The sequence below is a fragment of the Dendrobates tinctorius genome, unplaced genomic scaffold (assembly GCF_039654945.1).
Source record: "Dendrobates tinctorius isolate UK_male_01 unplaced genomic scaffold, ASM3965494v1 ptg000086l, whole genome shotgun sequence".
Classification (NCBI taxonomy): Eukaryota; Metazoa; Chordata; class Amphibia; order Anura; family Dendrobatidae; genus Dendrobates; species Dendrobates tinctorius.
Window position 1 is genome coordinate 28,012,838 of NW_027361754.1, and position 16,050 is coordinate 28,028,887.

The following is a 16,050-nucleotide window of genomic DNA, read 5'->3' on the forward strand; positions in this document are numbered from 1 at the left end:
AGAACAAAAGGGGGTTGTCCTAGTAGTGGATAACTCCTTTAAATAAAAAATAAACTGTACATGTTTGGTATCTGCGTACTCATACTGACTCGAAGAATCATATTACTAGGCTGTTTTTACCATATATTTAACATGGTAAATTAAAAAAAAACAAAAAAACATTAAATTGCGCAATTGCTTTTACTTTATTTTTTTGCAATTTTACAGCACTTGGATTTTTTTCCCCCATTCTCCAGTACACTAAGTGGCAGACTGAATGGTGTCATTCAATAGTACAACTCATCCGGCAAAAAAAAAAAAAAAAGCCGTCATACCACCATATTGACAGAAAAATAAAAAGGTTTTGCCTCTTGAAAGAAAGGGAGGAAAAACTAATGACCATGGCGTGAAGGGGTTAATGACGAATGATTCCTGAGACATAATGGAGAGGAGCAAAATTAGAAATACGCCCGTCTTCTAGAGGCCAAATGGTGGACATACACCCATCAGCCATAACATTGAGGCGAGCAATGGTCGCACAATGAGGAATCTAAATCTTGCAGCTGACGAGGTGAGGCAACTGTCCTGCGATAGGGGTGGTAAAGATTAATTTTTTTTTTTTCTTGTTGCAGATTTGGAGGGAACTGTTCTCTCCACTTCACGCACTGAATTTCGGTATCGGTGGAGACACAACGCGCCACGTGCTATGGAGGCTTCAGAACGGAGAACTAGAGAATATCAAACCTAAGGTGAGCAACAAACAGTCCGTAAACCTGCGCTGTCACCAAACATGGCGCCGATCTGCCACCAGCAAATTGGCTGAGGATTTCTAATTAATCGATTGGCCACAATCTGTCGTAATACTGAATGTGCTGTGGGTATAAAATCCACACACGAGAATCATTCTTCAGGGATTTTGTGACCATGGGGTAGAATATCTCGTAAATGTTTAGCAGAACATGAGGATCGAGGTGCCAAATCCAGTACTTTTGGTAATTCTACGCTACAAGTTGTCCTCGGTGACTTTCACGGATGCATTAACTAATTTTCTTTATATAACAGGTTATTGTTTTGTGGATCGGCACCAATAATCATGAAAACACAGCTGAAGAGGTGGCGGGTGGAATAGAAGCCATCATAAAACTCATCAACGCTTTGCAACCGCAAGCAAAGACTATTGTGATGGTATGTAATGGTTCTCCACACGTTCTTCTCCACGGCTGGGCATTGTTCACGATAACCCTTCTTGTTACATACAACAGTTTTTTCCATAATCGGATGCATCATCCGAGCCGGGCTGACTGCTGCCGTGGTTGAAAATAGCATCTTGGAAGCCAGAAAGCAAAAACAGTGCTCACAAATCTGAGTATTCCGATCTTAGATGTTTATGGTGCACGCACCCTACTCTGTAGATCAGGGGTCCCCACTCTTGTCTTTTGTGCCAGCTATGAATGGAGAGGTAGTGGAGTATGTGATAGTGTGCTTTGCGGTAGTGTGCTGCCACCTGCAGGTCATTTGACCTTTCAAATGGTGTGTCATTTGTTTGTGTGAGTATGAACGGAGCAAGTGTGCAATTCAGTAGGCAGTGCATGTTTACAAATGTGTTTGCATATGTGACTCACCTGCAGTGAAGTGTGCAATCCTCCAATTTGGCTGAAATAGTCTGGGCAAGCAGTTGGGCAAGCTGGAAAGCCCCCAAAGCAAATGTTTGGATTTGTTTGTGATGCCTGTTAAGCAGCTTTGTGGTAGTGTGCTTTGGGGTAGTGTGGTGCCACCTGCAGGTCATTTTTCCTTACTGCAGGTTTATGAAAATTAATGTTTGAACTGTATTTTGTGATCAAATCGTGGATGTGTGGTTTGTTTGGCTATTTTCTTGCTGAAGAGGGCATGTTTTCCTTTCAAATGGTGTATCATTTGTGTGTGTGGGTGCAGTATGAACAGAGATACAAAGTAATCACTGAAAAACAGTGTTTAGAAATAATAGAATAGATTGTCATGTACTGTAATATAATGCATGTGTTTATGTATTGTGCTTTAGCTTAGGGATAGACTAGGACCATAGAGAAAGGATAGCCTAGCATAGAAGTACAAGTTCATAAGGTATAGGCAGCATAGGGGGTTAAGTAAATGGGAGGGTCACAGAGCAGCACAGCACAGGGAGTTATAGGACGGGCACTTCCTGATTAGAGGCAGAAGCCTGGGCAGCCTGCCCAGGGCAAGGTGCATGCAGTGGATGAGACAGTTACAGGCCGTGGGGATAAAGCTGCTATGACAGAAAGGAGCCCCAGGCTGGAGAATAGTGCAGGTGGGCACCAGCTCAGCAGTACCATCCCCAGGAAGGATCCGTGGTCTACGACCGTAGCGGGAATCGTTAAGATGACACTCCCGGCACCTTTCCCAATTGGAACCGGAAGAGGGGCTGACAAGCGAGCTGGTGACGCAGGAAGTACGGTTGGGACACGAATTGTCCACAGAGATGGCATGGATTGCCGGGAGAACAGAAGGAGAGGATATAGAAGGAATGGAGTCTGCCAGGATGGCAGGGAAAGCGCAGGATATGAGGCTCTGTGTGAAACATGCTGCTAAAGTGATGAGTACCCATGTTATCAGTAAAGTTGAACTTTTTGAAAAGGACTGTGACTCTGCAGTGTTTTGTGAAACATGAAGCCGGAGTGACATTAACTGTAAGTGTTATGCTGCACGTACAGCCAAAGGAACTTTGCATTTCATCTGTGTGGCGCCAGGGTGTGGGAACCGTACAGCCTGTTTCCACGACTACCAACCTGGCCGCCTTACACATGCACCCCAATCTGGCCGTAGATCAGGGTTCCCACTCTTGTCTTTTGTGGCAGCTGTGAATGACGAGGTAGTAGAGTCTGTGCGGCTCTCTCCTCTCACTTCTATTGGAGTTTGAAAGCCAGACGAGCTCTCGTCTCCATTCACATAGGATACAAGAGAACGACCGGAGACCTGTATCGGACATTTATGGAACAAATTTATATCTTTACCAGCAATTTAATCATCCATTCATGCTAAAAATACTAGTAGGAAACTTTCAGGTGGACGATCGGAGGTGTTGTCCATGACTTGTCCAGAACATATGTAGATAGGTTACTCATTAGCAGAGATGAGCGAACCCAAACTTAAAAGTTTGGGGTTCGTACCAGACAGTTAGTGTCTAGTGGTAAATTCCGATCATGGACTTTCCTGGAAGTCTATTGGAATAGTCAGAGTTCCGGGGAAAGTCTGTTGCAGAGAGAGAGAATATTTTTCAACTCAAAAGTCCTGATCCCCCTTGTTTTCAGTGGGCTTCTGGTTCAAGTTCGGGTACAGTTCTGGTACCTGAACCAAATTTTGGTATAAGGTGCGGGTCAGGTATCTTATTCTGAACTTGAACAGGTCCGCTCATCCCTACTCATTACAGAAATACCGTCCACACACAGGTCAGCGGTATCCATTGTACATTGATTATCTTGGTAAAATGGCGTTCATCAGGGGCGCAATATATATTCGGCAGCAAAGAAATAGTTTACACTCCGAAGTTTTTGTGTTGGGAGCAGGAAAAATGGGCAATAATTCTGTGTAAGTCTGCCAAAGGCTAAATTGTGATGGCTAGATGACTGGGTCCAAAATGCAGATACTACCATTGGACCCCATCACATCTACACAATATTAGGGGTCCCAAAATAATGGCTGATCAATGCTTATTTCCACAAGAACTACAGCTCCTAGCATGCCCTGATTACCTGCATCTGGCAGACAATGCTGGATGTTGTAGTTTCACAGCAGATTGGATACCGCTACCCACAGTAGGGAATATTTAATCGCTTATGATGTGTCCGTTTTCTCCTGCAGGGATTACTACCCCGTGGAGAGAAGCCTAATCCTCTCCGGGAGAAGAACGCCCGGGTGAACCAGCTGCTGCGTTCCTGGCTCCCACGTCTTCACGGAGTTCAGCTCCTAGATGTAGATTTTGGATTTGTCCACTCGGATGGCGCCGTCTCCCGACACGACATGTTTGATTTCCTCCATCTCACGGCTGCCGGTTACACCAAGGTCTGCCGGCCACTTCACGAACTGATTATGCAACTCCTGGAGGAGACCCCAGAGGAAAAGCAAGTCACTCTGGCCTGATCCCCCATGGTTCCTCTTCACCCTGTCGTCAGTGTTACATCATTGGCTGCCCCCTCATTCCCCTCCGCTCACTACTATCGCCTCAGCTGTATATCTACATGCTCAGTGTATAAACACAGGACTCGTATCCATCTGCCGATTCCCAGCTTTTCAATGTTGTTGTCCCCCATTTACTGGACATGTATGTCCCTGGTCAAGTCTGAGGTGTGCAATGTTAGATGGATCCTAAAATCCAGGAGCAGCAAGAAGGCAATAAGCTCCGAGTGGACCCTAAATCCTGTACAGAGTGACGCCCTCAGTGGGGTGGGATGATGTGGTGTGTAGTATATATGTAGGAGCCCACCACTCCGAAAGTGATGGATGACTGGACCGTTCTGTATTTTTTTTGTCTTTTTGCATAGCATTGAATCTGACTGGTCTATTTAGTAAATGGTGGGGTTATGTGGTGACTAGTGGGTCCCCTGGCATCGGATGTTTAACCCATACGTACAATCACCTGGGCATGGTTATAAAGCCTGCCTGGTGTAGGCGAGTTAACTCTTTCCCTGCCGGAGCTGCCTACGCCATATTGCAATTACTCCAACTTTTTTGTTATGCCTTGCTATTTTTTTTTTTTTTTTGACCATCCTCTTTCTGTGCAGTATATGCACAGACTTGGAAATGTGAGAATATATATATCTATATGTAACGCTTGTATGAACTTGTACGCTCGATAGCTTGGGTCTAGGGACCAAAGCTGGATTATGATCCACGAAGACTTGGGCATTAGGGGTAATGGCATGCGGCTTAGGGAAGAAGCATAGAGCGGGACTTCACCGTACGGGCACAGAATTAGGGCCAAGATTGTGTTGGCTAAGGGGTGGAGATGCCCTTATGTGTTTAAGATGTGTCTGTACAGCTTTAAATCTCATTTCGTAGATCCCAACTCTAGAGCTTCTGCTTCTATGTACGGCGTAATGAACCCATCGTCCCGTCTTGTTGTTGTTGTGCATATGGAGCCGAGTTATAAAAAAAAAAAGACAGTGGAAACATAGTTCTCGGTCTTTATATCCGACACTTAATAGTGGCCAATCCAGAAATGAAAAAAATGCAGGACTTGCTCCGTTCTGGAGAGGCGAGAGAGACATGTACTACTGTAGAGGGATCACGTCATACACACATCTTCTAATAAAGAAGGGAAAGATTAAAGGAGACAAATGCACCGTGATTATTTAGTGGGGTCTCTGATCTCCGAGAGCGGAAAAGGACTGTGTACTTATCTCATCATGGCCTACAATGTACATTATCACTAGTGCTCAGTGATACGGTGTTATCCGAGCATGCTTAGGTGCTAACCGAGCATCTTCATCGTGCTTGAAAAACATGTTTGCGTCCCCGCACCTGCATGTCCTGCAGCTGCGGGGAAACAGGTAATCCAAACAAGCAGGAAATGTGAACAAACAGGAAATCCCTGCATGTGTTGTGGCTGTCGAACAGCTGCAAAACACGCAGCCGCGGGGACCCAAACATATTTTTCGAGCATGCTGAAGACACTCAGATAACACCGTGTACGAACACGCTCGCTCATCACTAATTGTCACCCATCCGAAGGTTAAAGGGTAATATTGCAAAGTGATTGTTAAAAAAAAAAAAAAAAAAGCAACTTACAATTTAACGCCTCAATAATCCTCTCTGTTCTCAAAAAAATAAGTGTTGGGTATGTTCATGCTTTTTTTTTTTTTTACTCGGCGTATTTGATGCATAAAATATGCAGCATTTTACTGTACCATTATAACCACTGAGATGTCTGAAATCTCATGTACTCGCTGCATTTTTTTTCCCCATGCATATTTTTGCAGGACTTTTCATTGGTAAAAGAAGGTAAGTAAAAACGCTTGTCCAGTAGTTTTCTTACCTCCAATCTGGGTTTTGGTGCAGAAAAAAACCCCTGCAAAAATGCCACATGTGAACATACCATTACAGCTTCTTGCCTATATTAATGGCCACTTCTGCAGTCTATCAGTGGTGGTCGGGTGTGAGGACACCAGGGGTTGGCGGGTGCCCTGATCCACTGGTCGAAACTGCATGGACCAGGGATCGTCCCGCCCAATGCCCGCTTTCCTTTTAACGTGGGCATAACGTTACTCAGACAACACAGGGTGAGGGTAAAACAATGCAGCAATGCTTTATTGAACCACAAAGCAGGCAGATAACACGTAGAACAGTCCCTGCAAAAAACCCCAAGATGGTGCACATTACAGAATCACCCTTCTGCTGACACGCCGGGATAATGGCAGCTGTTACTTAATAGCTCTCAGGGTCAATTACCCCAGGGGTCCCCAACCACTGGTCCGCGGACCAGGACCGGGCCGTTGCAGTTCTGTTGCCGGTCCGCAGAGCCATGGCTCAGAATCCTGGACACGAGCCGACGGCTGTAGCACTGTAGTGACAGCTGCAATCGCCGGCTTCCAGAAGACAAAGATTTTCACCCTCAGTTCCTGCATCCCTGTCGGGCGCGGCAGCTTCATCCAGTGCTGAGCGGTCACGTATTACTGCTCATTAAAGTCATGAATATGGATACAACTCCACTCCCATAGGCGTGGCGTCCATATTCATGACCTTAATGAGCGGTACTACATGACCGCTCCGCACAGGAAGAAGCTGATGCGTCAGGATAGCGATGCAGGGAAGTACAGCGACGGTGTGAGGGTAAGTATGATGGGGGAGGACGGGGGAGCCCAGCCATGCATACAAGGGTGGGAGCCCAGCCATGCATACAAGGGTGGGAGCCCAGCCATGCATACAAGGGTGGGAGCGGAGCCATGCATACAAGGGTGGGAGCGGAGCCATGCATACAAGGGTGGGAGCAGAGCCATGCATACAAGGGTGTCGCTGTCTCTCATTACCCCTAGATGGGACCGTCTTGTTGCAGGAAAACAAGCCCAGTGCTCCCACTGATACAGGGAAACAAGCCCGGTGCTCCCACTCATGCAAAACCTATGGTGAGTTGAGTCACATTCACATAATAAATGTTATAATTAAATGATAAGTATGCACTACTAAACTACAACCCTGTCCATAGCCCCGCCCCCTTATGACCAAAGCCCCACCCTGCCGGGTCATGGAAGAATGGTCTTGCTTGAAGCCGGTCCCTGGTGCAAAAAAGGTTGGGGACCACTGAACTACCCCACCTGTGGCGCGCGCACAAACACACGATGCAACGACAAGCATAGGAAGATGACAGTCCATTCAGAGACAAGGGCCAGTTGACGGAAGGGTAACAACCTGGCTTCATCTTTGATTGGTTTAATCACTAGATTCGTCTGGCTTCAGTGCTCCTCCAATGCTGCTACAGTCTCTGCACAATATGAACGCCCCGATAAGGCAAGCGGCACAACCATGCCGCCTACGGGAACTGTCAGTCGTTGTGAGCGCACTATTTCCCGGGAAGCAGGAGAGTACTTACGCTTCTGAAGATCATGAAAGGAGGGCTTATTGCGTCATGTTGGCATTACCTTTCTCAGCATGCAATGCACATCACAACCACTAAGTGGCCACAAGTAGACACACATAGCATAAACGTCTCCCAACAATATCATGAAATCGTGTAATTTTATTTTTTTGTATTTTATTTTTTTAAGCCAATCACCTCAGGCTAAACTATGTTTTTTCAATCCGTGTTGCATCCATTTTTCTAACGTGAAAAAAAAAATTCTCCGTAAACAGTAAAATACGGACAGGACACAGATGACATGTATTCTCTGTTTTTTTTTCCTCATGGGGCCATTGTCTTGCTCTGTCGAGTCCAGTCTGCAAGAAGGATCAAAGTAGGATGTGTCTCTATTTGTTTTTCTTTAGCGGATTATCAGTAAAGAACACGTGAAAAGACAGATTCATAGAAACGAGTCTGTCATCTATCCAAAAAATAACGGACCGCTCACTGATTTAAAAAAACTGATGCATGAAGAAGCTATATTCATAAATATGGACCAAATTTCGTCATTTTTTTTTAGCCTCATAGTACAATACCTACTGTCAGATAAGAGTGTCATATCCATTGTGGAATGTTGCAAAATATATATGTATTTTTTTTTCCCAGAAATTGCCTTTTTAAGGCCGGTTTCACATTAGCGCTTTTTAAGAGCACGCACGGCCGGGGGTAGCTCCGCCCCCGAGCCGGCGCTCTGCCCGGCGTGCCCGCCCCTCGCTTGTAGCGCCGCCTACTAGCGGACAGCGGCGCCTGCGATCGGCGCACCCTATCTTTAGCATAGGGTGCGCAGATCGTGCGCAGGCCATGCGCTAGTTGCGCTTTGACCTGCGCTGCGCACTTTTGACGGTGCGCCGTGCGCGCCAAAATCCGAAAAGTTTGATTTTGGCGCGCACGGCGCACCGTCAAAAGTGCGCAGCGCAGGTCAAAGCGCAACTAGCGCACGGCCTGCGCACCCTATGCTAAAGATAGGGTGCGCCGATCGCAGGCACCGCTGTCCGCTAGTAGGCGGCGCTACAAGCGAGGGGCGGGCATGCCGGGCAGAGAGCCGGCTCGGGGGCGGAGCTACCCCCGGCCGTGCGTGCGCTTAAAAAGCGCTAATGTGAAACCGGCCTAAGCCAGTTAATTCATTTTCCAATACCAAAAAAGAACGGTAGACCAACGTGGGAAATGTCACACATTCATGTGGAATTGTGAGCAAAGTGCAACTTTTTATACATGTCTGAGACACAAATGTATTTGTTCTGTGTTTTTATAGTTTTTTTTTTTTTTTTTTTAGGACGACCTTGACTTTACGTCGCACTAACCACTCCCCCGTTTCTCGTTATATTTAAGTTTAGAAGTAGGTATTATAAATTGGGACTGTATGGTGGACAAGAGCCCTGAAGTCTTAGGCCGGGATCACACATGCGAAGAATACGGCCGAGTGTCGCATGTTAACACCCGGCACTCGAGCGGAGCGTGCGGCCGCATAGCAATACATGGAGCCTCATGCTTCTGTCTGAGTGCCGGGTATTAACATGCGAGACTCAGCTGTATTCCTCGCATGTGTGATCCCGGCCTTATTCCTCATCTCTTCCTGCAGGTAATCAGCGAAATCTGCAACACCCAGGAAATTCCTGCAGATTCTCACTTATCTATTGATGTCAATGAGGAAAACCAGCAGCAAATTGTTGAGTTTTCCGCTGCAGAAATTGACGTCATCCGGATTAGGGAAAACTCATCGTCTCGCCCGCTACCGTCTACCGATGTGGCCAGAAAGCCGGCAGCGTTTTCATCCCGTGTGGCTATGTCTATGCTATAATAAACACAGTAACTACATAATGTAATGATGAAAAAAGGCATTATAAATATAACAAAATGCATATATAACGATATAACAAATATATAAATATCACTATATAAAATATGTAACTAACAATACATTTATGCATTTGTTATATTGATTTATTTATATATTTTCATATTTATATATTATATTTATGTAGTTATTTCTTATGTATTTTGTTCTATTAATATATTCTATTTAACAATATATACATAATAAATAGATGAAATAAATATAATACATAAATATAACATCTGACTAAATAGAACAAATAATACATATAAATATAATCAGTATATAAATATAAAAAGAAGTAAAATACATAAATATAAAACAAAATAAATATAACAAAATAATATGTAAATAAATACTGGTATAATACATAATATATAAACAATATAATTAAAAAAATATATAAATAGGAAATAAATGTAAGAAACAAATACATAAATGTATAATATAGTAAATACATAATGAATGACATAATATTGCAATACATAAGTATAATTAAATAATACATAATATCGTGCAGGAGAGAAGGGGCATGTAGTGTCACCTTCTGCCCCCAAATACTGATAATATATAACAAGTAAATGATAGTCTATAGAGAGAAGGGGAGCTGCTCCTCGCGTACACTACACTGTGGGCAGACAGTACTGGCTCCAGCTCTGGCAGATGCGGCCTCAGGTCACGTGTCCCCCTCCGCTTATCTTGGCACATGTGACTCTCCAGCCTGCAGCTCGTCACGTGACGTCTCCCCTCAGAGGCGGGTGACGTCACCACCCTGGCCCCGCCTCTCCTGTTATTGTGATCTTCCGGCTCCTGTGTGTGCGCCTCGGTTCTGGGGAAAGGACGGAGAGCGCTGACACCGGGGAGAGGAGGCGGAGCGGGGCCGGATGGGGAGGACGGATGTGAGTGCTCGGTGTCGCCACCGCTTTGTGTTGTCTTGTGCCTTCTGCTTGTTTACCGCTTGTGTGACTGATAATTGCCATCCGGCTCCCCGCGGTAGTCTGTTTGGCACGAATCCAATTTTTTTTATTTATGAATTTCTGTAAAAATTCAGGTTTCTTAGAATCCAATATTATTAATTTGTGTGAATATTGTGAGAACTGAGGGTGAGACGGGTAATAAAGGATGGTACAGCGATGAGGATTGCCTGCAGGACCTGATCAGTGATCTGTAGTCAATGGACAGGATCTGGGAGAGCCGACCCCAGGGGATCTGGGAGAGCCGGCCGACCCCAGGGGATCTGGGAGAGCCGGCCGACCCCAGGGGATCTGGGAGAGCCGGCCGACCCCAGGGGATCTGGGAGAGCCGGCCGACCCCAGGGGATCTGGGAGAGCCGGCCGACCCCAGGGGATCTGGGAGAGCCGGCCGACCCCAGGGGATCTGGGAGAGCCGGCCGACCCCAGGGGATCTGGGAGAGCCGGCCGACCCCAGGGGATCTGGGAGAGCCGACCCCCGACCTCCCCGGGGATCTGGGAGAGCCGACCCCCGACCTCCCCGGGGATCTGGGAGAGCCGACCCCCGACCTCCCCGGGGATCTGGGAGAGCCGACCCCAGGGGATCTGGGAGAGCCGGCCCCCGGCCTCCCCGGGGATCTGGGAGAGCCGGCCCCCCGGGGATCTGGGAGAGCCGGCCCCCCGGGGATCTGGGAGAGCCGGCCCCCCGGGGATCTGGGAGAGCCGGCCCCCGACCTCCTACCATCCGACGCTCTCCTGATTAGCCAGCCTGGTGATATGTACCATTGGCATCACATCATGCCAGGCTATGCCATGCCAGTGACATCATGCTGCGCTGAGGAAATCACACCGACAGTATCACGCCAGGCTTTGCCACACTAATGACATCACACTGCATTAATGGCATCACACCAGGCTATGCTGCACTGATGACATCACGGCGAACCGAAGAGTGGCGGATGCCAGAAGGTTGGAGGCAACACCTCTCCCTTCTCCAATAGGCTCCGATCTTCTGGATCTGCGCCTCCAGCTCACCCACTCTTCTCTAAGCCCGCATATTGTGACACCCGTGATGGGACTGTACAAGGCCTGGTGAAGGGCGGCGCTGCCCAAGGCACGGAGACTGAGGAACGGCGACACTAGGGCCAGATTCACACACCTGTGGTCAGGCAGCAACGCACCGGCCTTTCAGGCTCTCTGCTTTGGGTCAGAGACCCGCGGTAGGTCCGTACGTTGCAGCCCAGACTTGGATCGTGAGACACAGAAGTGCAAATCTGACCGAAGGTGTTTTTTTATTACTTAACCCTTTCCCGGCTGTTTCTGTTTACAACAAATTGATTTTATGCAAATTGAATTTTCCGGAGAGTTAAAATCTCTGAACATTCACTGATCTCCACTCGTGATCCGTGGAATCGGCAATCGCTTTGCGGCGGAAATTCTGTTGGGTTTGATACGGGGTTTTTTTTTTTTTTTTTTAGGACAAGTTGTACTTTTGAATGTACCTCTTTTATTGTACCAAATAATGTACTGAAAGCTGGGCGAAAGTGCAGTGAAATGGTGAAAATAAAAATGTAATTCCGCCATTTTTTTTTTTTTTAGGCGGCTTTGCTTCTACGGCATTTATTGAGCAGTAAAAATGACCTGGAAACCTGATTCTCCACGTCAGTACGATTATAAATATATCCAACCTCCAAACATTTATTTTTTTATGGCTGTCACTATTCCAGTAAATCTCATTCTGCAGAGCACGCTCTTGTTTGTATACACTGTAACAAACCTGCAGCTCTAGCGCAGTTGTATCAGAGTTTCACAAGTCAGGCCTCCGTGGCTTCTAATAGGAGGGGAATTATTGGGGTTTTGGTTGCTGGGACATTGACTTTAGGGCTTCATGGCGCCTTTGGCAGCAGAAGGGTCGTATGGCCCAAAATTGCTTTTTGCCGCTGCTACGTCGTAATGCAAGTGAATGGGGGGGGGGTAACGTTGCAACTGGCGAAGTAATGCGACCAGCAAGTTGCAAAAAGTTGTCAGAACCAGTGGGATTTTTTGCAATTTGCTTGTTGTTGTCACAGTGTTGCGTGCAATATAACCGACTCCATTCTCCTGCATCGTGCTGCAGCTGTTTCAGCATTAGGTACAAGTGATCCGACAATCACAGATTCAAATTTTCCAGGGGAACGAAAAAGTAAAGTTAAACATTTAATAAAAAAAGTTATAAAAAGTGATCAAAACATTGTATGTACCCCAGAATTGGATGAAAAAAAATCTGCTATTCACACAAAAAAAGAAACCGGTCCCCATCGAGATCTATAAATGGGAAAACAAAAGTGACAAGTGTCAGAAAATGGTGACTTAAAACATTTTTTTTTTTTTTCTTGAAACATACAGGTAGGAAAAAACTTGCTATTTTGGTATCGCCGCAATAGTTCCGACCCAGAAAATCATGTTGCTGTATTTTGTAATTTTTACTGCTCAATGAAGAATGGATAAATTAAACTTTAAAGGGGTATTCTCATCTCCAAGATCCGATCTCAATATGTAGTAGGTATAATATTAGCAAATACCTCCAATTAGGAATGTAGGATAGTTCTCCTGATTCACTCTGCTGTTTACCCCATGTGTAGGACATTGCAGTAGCTTGGGTATCCCATTATTACGACCAGTAGCAGCTAACTTTGATTATGAATGGTCGCAACCATGGATACCTAAGCTACTGCATTGCCCTGCACATGGGGTAAGCGACATGGCGAATCAGAAGAACTATACTATATTTATAATTTGAGGTATATTATCTTTATTAATAATAAATATTCCTACTACATATTGGGATACGATCTTGGAGAAAGGAAGTTATCGCGTATGGAAGAAAGGGTAGAAAAAAAATGATGGATGGTGGGGGCCGTAAGCAATCAGACGATAGTTTGGGGGTCTCCTGCAGTGTATAATTTCCGTGTATCTGATCTTTCCGTATACTGTACAGGACGTCTGCTGGTGACTCAGACATGCAGTCTTGTGATTGCGTAAGGTGTGGTGTAAAGTTCTGCTGATGTTGGAAGGTGCACAGGACGGCCGGGACTCCGCACTCCTCCACCTGCTGCTGCTGGAAAATGCTGCCCGCCGTCTGCATCCTGCTCCTGGTATGGACGGTGGAGGGGCTCCGGGACTCTCCCACCAAAGACATCGTTCAGAAGGACGCCGACTTCAATCAGGATTATAATGACACGGTCAATAGTGACCTGCAGAACATATATGCCTTCAATCACACCATGCTGAGAAACAAGGTAAGAGCAACCATCGAAAAGCAGTGTGCACTGTGGCTGCTCTGGTCAGGACCTGCCCGGTATCTTTCTATGGCCATGATCACACCGATTGCTTAAAGAAGCCCCCCCCCCCCAACTTGTCAGAAGCCTCCGCCCAGACAAGTCAGGGTGTGTCGCATCGGCATCGATGTCCCCCACTTACACTTTTGTGTGGATGGATAGATGAGTCTCTACAGACTGTTTTCAGGGGAAAAAAAAGAAAGGAACATGTTGCAAAACAGTCACATTTAGAAAAGGGTCATGATGCAATAGGGCTAGACATGGGAACCCTAAGATTAAGTTTTGTGAGACTATCTACAAATTGTGAATCTGATGAAAAGGAGATCAGTATTGAGAAAATAAGAACAAATACTAAACACACAGCAGAAAGCCCATGTGTTTATATTTGGACCTCTGGTCACCAAAAGGGCCACATTTATTCCCAGGAAGCCGGCGCTGCACTTTCCGTCAGTCCTATAGAGATGATAGGAGTAAGAGTTGAGCATGTGGACTCCTGAGCCATTCAGATGGACAAAAGTGCTACTCCTGCCGACCAGCGGTCAGAACCCCATGGATAGTACATACATAGTGCCACAGACTCTGTGGGTCGGTGATGACTAGTGATGAGGGGATATGCTGCATTTGGGGAATGTAGCTGCTGTGGGATTCTGCTGTTATATGGCAGATTGCGCCGAGGATTATAGCTCGGGATTACTATTAGATAATGACTTTCATTCAGCGCTGAATAAACCGGTCTGTCGTGCTGCTGGACATGTTCTGTACCTTAAGAACATTTACATCTGCTGGTAGAGTAAAGATTTGCTGGGAAATGTCTGAATTTATATTTCACAATATTGGGGGGAATATCTGATGACCATACAGGTTTAAAAAAAAAACAAAAACGCCTCGAAGCTTAAAGCAGTTTTCCTCAAAATCTTTCCTTCTCTAATGCAGAGAGCCAAATCCCCTGCATTGGCTTCCACCTGCAGTCACCAATAGTAGGAGCTTGTCTTCTCATTATTATTATTATTATTATTATTATTATTATTATTATTATTTATTGTTATAGCGCCATTTATTCCATGGCGCTTTACATGTGAGGGGGGTATACATAAAAACAAGTACAATAATCTTAAACAATACAAGTCATAACTGGTACAGGAGGAGAGAGGACCCTGCCCGCGAGGGCTCACAATCTTCAAGGGATGGGTGATAATACAGTAGGCGAGGGTAGAGCTGGTCGTGCAGCGGTTTGGTCGATCGGTGGTTACTGCAGGTTATAGGCTTGTCGGAAGAGGTGGGTCTTCAGGCTCTTTTTGAAGGTTTCGATGGTAGGTGAGAGTCTGATATGTTGTGGTAGAGAGTTCCAGAGTAGGGGTGATGCGCGAGAGAAATCTTGTATGCGATTGTGGGAAGAGGAGATAAGAGGGGAGTAGAGAAGGAGATCTTGTGAGGATCGGAGGTTGCGTGCAGGAAAGTACCGGGAGACGAGGTCACAGATGTATGGAGGAGACAAGTTGTGGATGGCTTTGTATGTCATGGTTAGGGTTTTGTAATGGAGTCTCTGGGCAATTGGGAGCCAGTGAAGGGATTGACAGAGGGGAGAAGCTGGGGAATAGCGGGGGGACAGGTGGATTAGTCGGGCAGCAGAGTTTAGAATAGATTGGAGGGGTGCGAGAGTGTTTGAGGGGAGGCCGCAGAGCATGAGGTTGCAGTAGTCAAGGCGAGAGATGATGAGGGCATGGACTAGGGTTTTTGCAGATTCTTGGGTGAGGAATGAACGGATGCGTGAAATATTTTTGAGTTGAAGTCGGCAGGAAGTGGAAAGGGTTTGGATATGTGGTTTGAAGGAGAGATCAGCATCAAGGATTACTCCGAGGCAGCGAGCTTGTGGGACTGGGGAGAGTGGGCAGTCATTTACTGTAATTGATAGGTTCGTAGGGGGGGTCACGTGAGATGGGGGAAAGATGATGAATTCTGTTTTGTCCATGTTGAGTTTCAGATATCTAGTGGAGAAGAAGGATGAAATAGTGGACAGACATTGAGGGATTCTGGTTAGTAGGGAGGTGATATCTGGTCCAGAGATGTAGATCTGTGTGTCATCAGCATAAAGATGATACTGAAAGCCATGAGATTCTATGAGCTGTCCCAGGCCAAAGGTGTAAATAGAGAACAGCAGGGGCCCTAGGACTGAACCTTGTGGGACTCCGACAGATAGGGGGCGAGGTGAGGAGGTGGTGTGTGAGTGGGAGACGCTGAATGTCCGGTCTGTTAGGTATGATGAGATCCAGGAGAGGGCCAAGTCTGTGATGCCGAGGGATGAGAGGGTCTGTAATAATAGGGAATGGTCCACTGTGTCAAAGGCAGCCGACAGGTCCAGGAGGA

At 46.2% G+C, this 16,050-nt stretch overlaps 2 protein-coding genes across 8 annotated transcripts in view; both read left to right on the forward strand.

Moving 5' to 3' along the window:
• The window catches only part of PAFAH1B2 (platelet activating factor acetylhydrolase 1b catalytic subunit 2), a 32,208-nt gene extending 26,898 nt beyond the window's left edge, over positions 1-5,310 (forward strand). For both annotated transcript variants that reach the window (XM_073585216.1, XM_073585215.1), the window contains exons 4-6: positions 612-728; positions 1,042-1,164; positions 3,835-5,310. In XM_073585216.1, the coding sequence (XP_073441317.1) occupies positions 612-728; positions 1,042-1,164; positions 3,835-4,113 (519 nt within the window). In that variant the 3' untranslated portion in view covers positions 4,114-5,310. The remainder of the gene's footprint in view (positions 1-611; positions 729-1,041; positions 1,165-3,834) is intronic.
• A 4,853-nt stretch (positions 5,311-10,163) lies between these two features.
• The window catches only part of SIDT2 (SID1 transmembrane family member 2), a 66,701-nt gene continuing 60,814 nt past the window's right edge, over positions 10,164-16,050 (forward strand). For all 6 annotated transcript variants that reach the window (XM_073585217.1, XM_073585222.1, XM_073585219.1 and 3 more), the window contains exons 1-2: positions 10,164-10,318; positions 13,347-13,647. In XM_073585217.1, the coding sequence (XP_073441318.1) occupies positions 13,474-13,647 (174 nt within the window). In that variant the 5' untranslated portion in view covers positions 10,164-10,318; positions 13,347-13,473. The remainder of the gene's footprint in view (positions 10,319-13,346; positions 13,648-16,050) is intronic.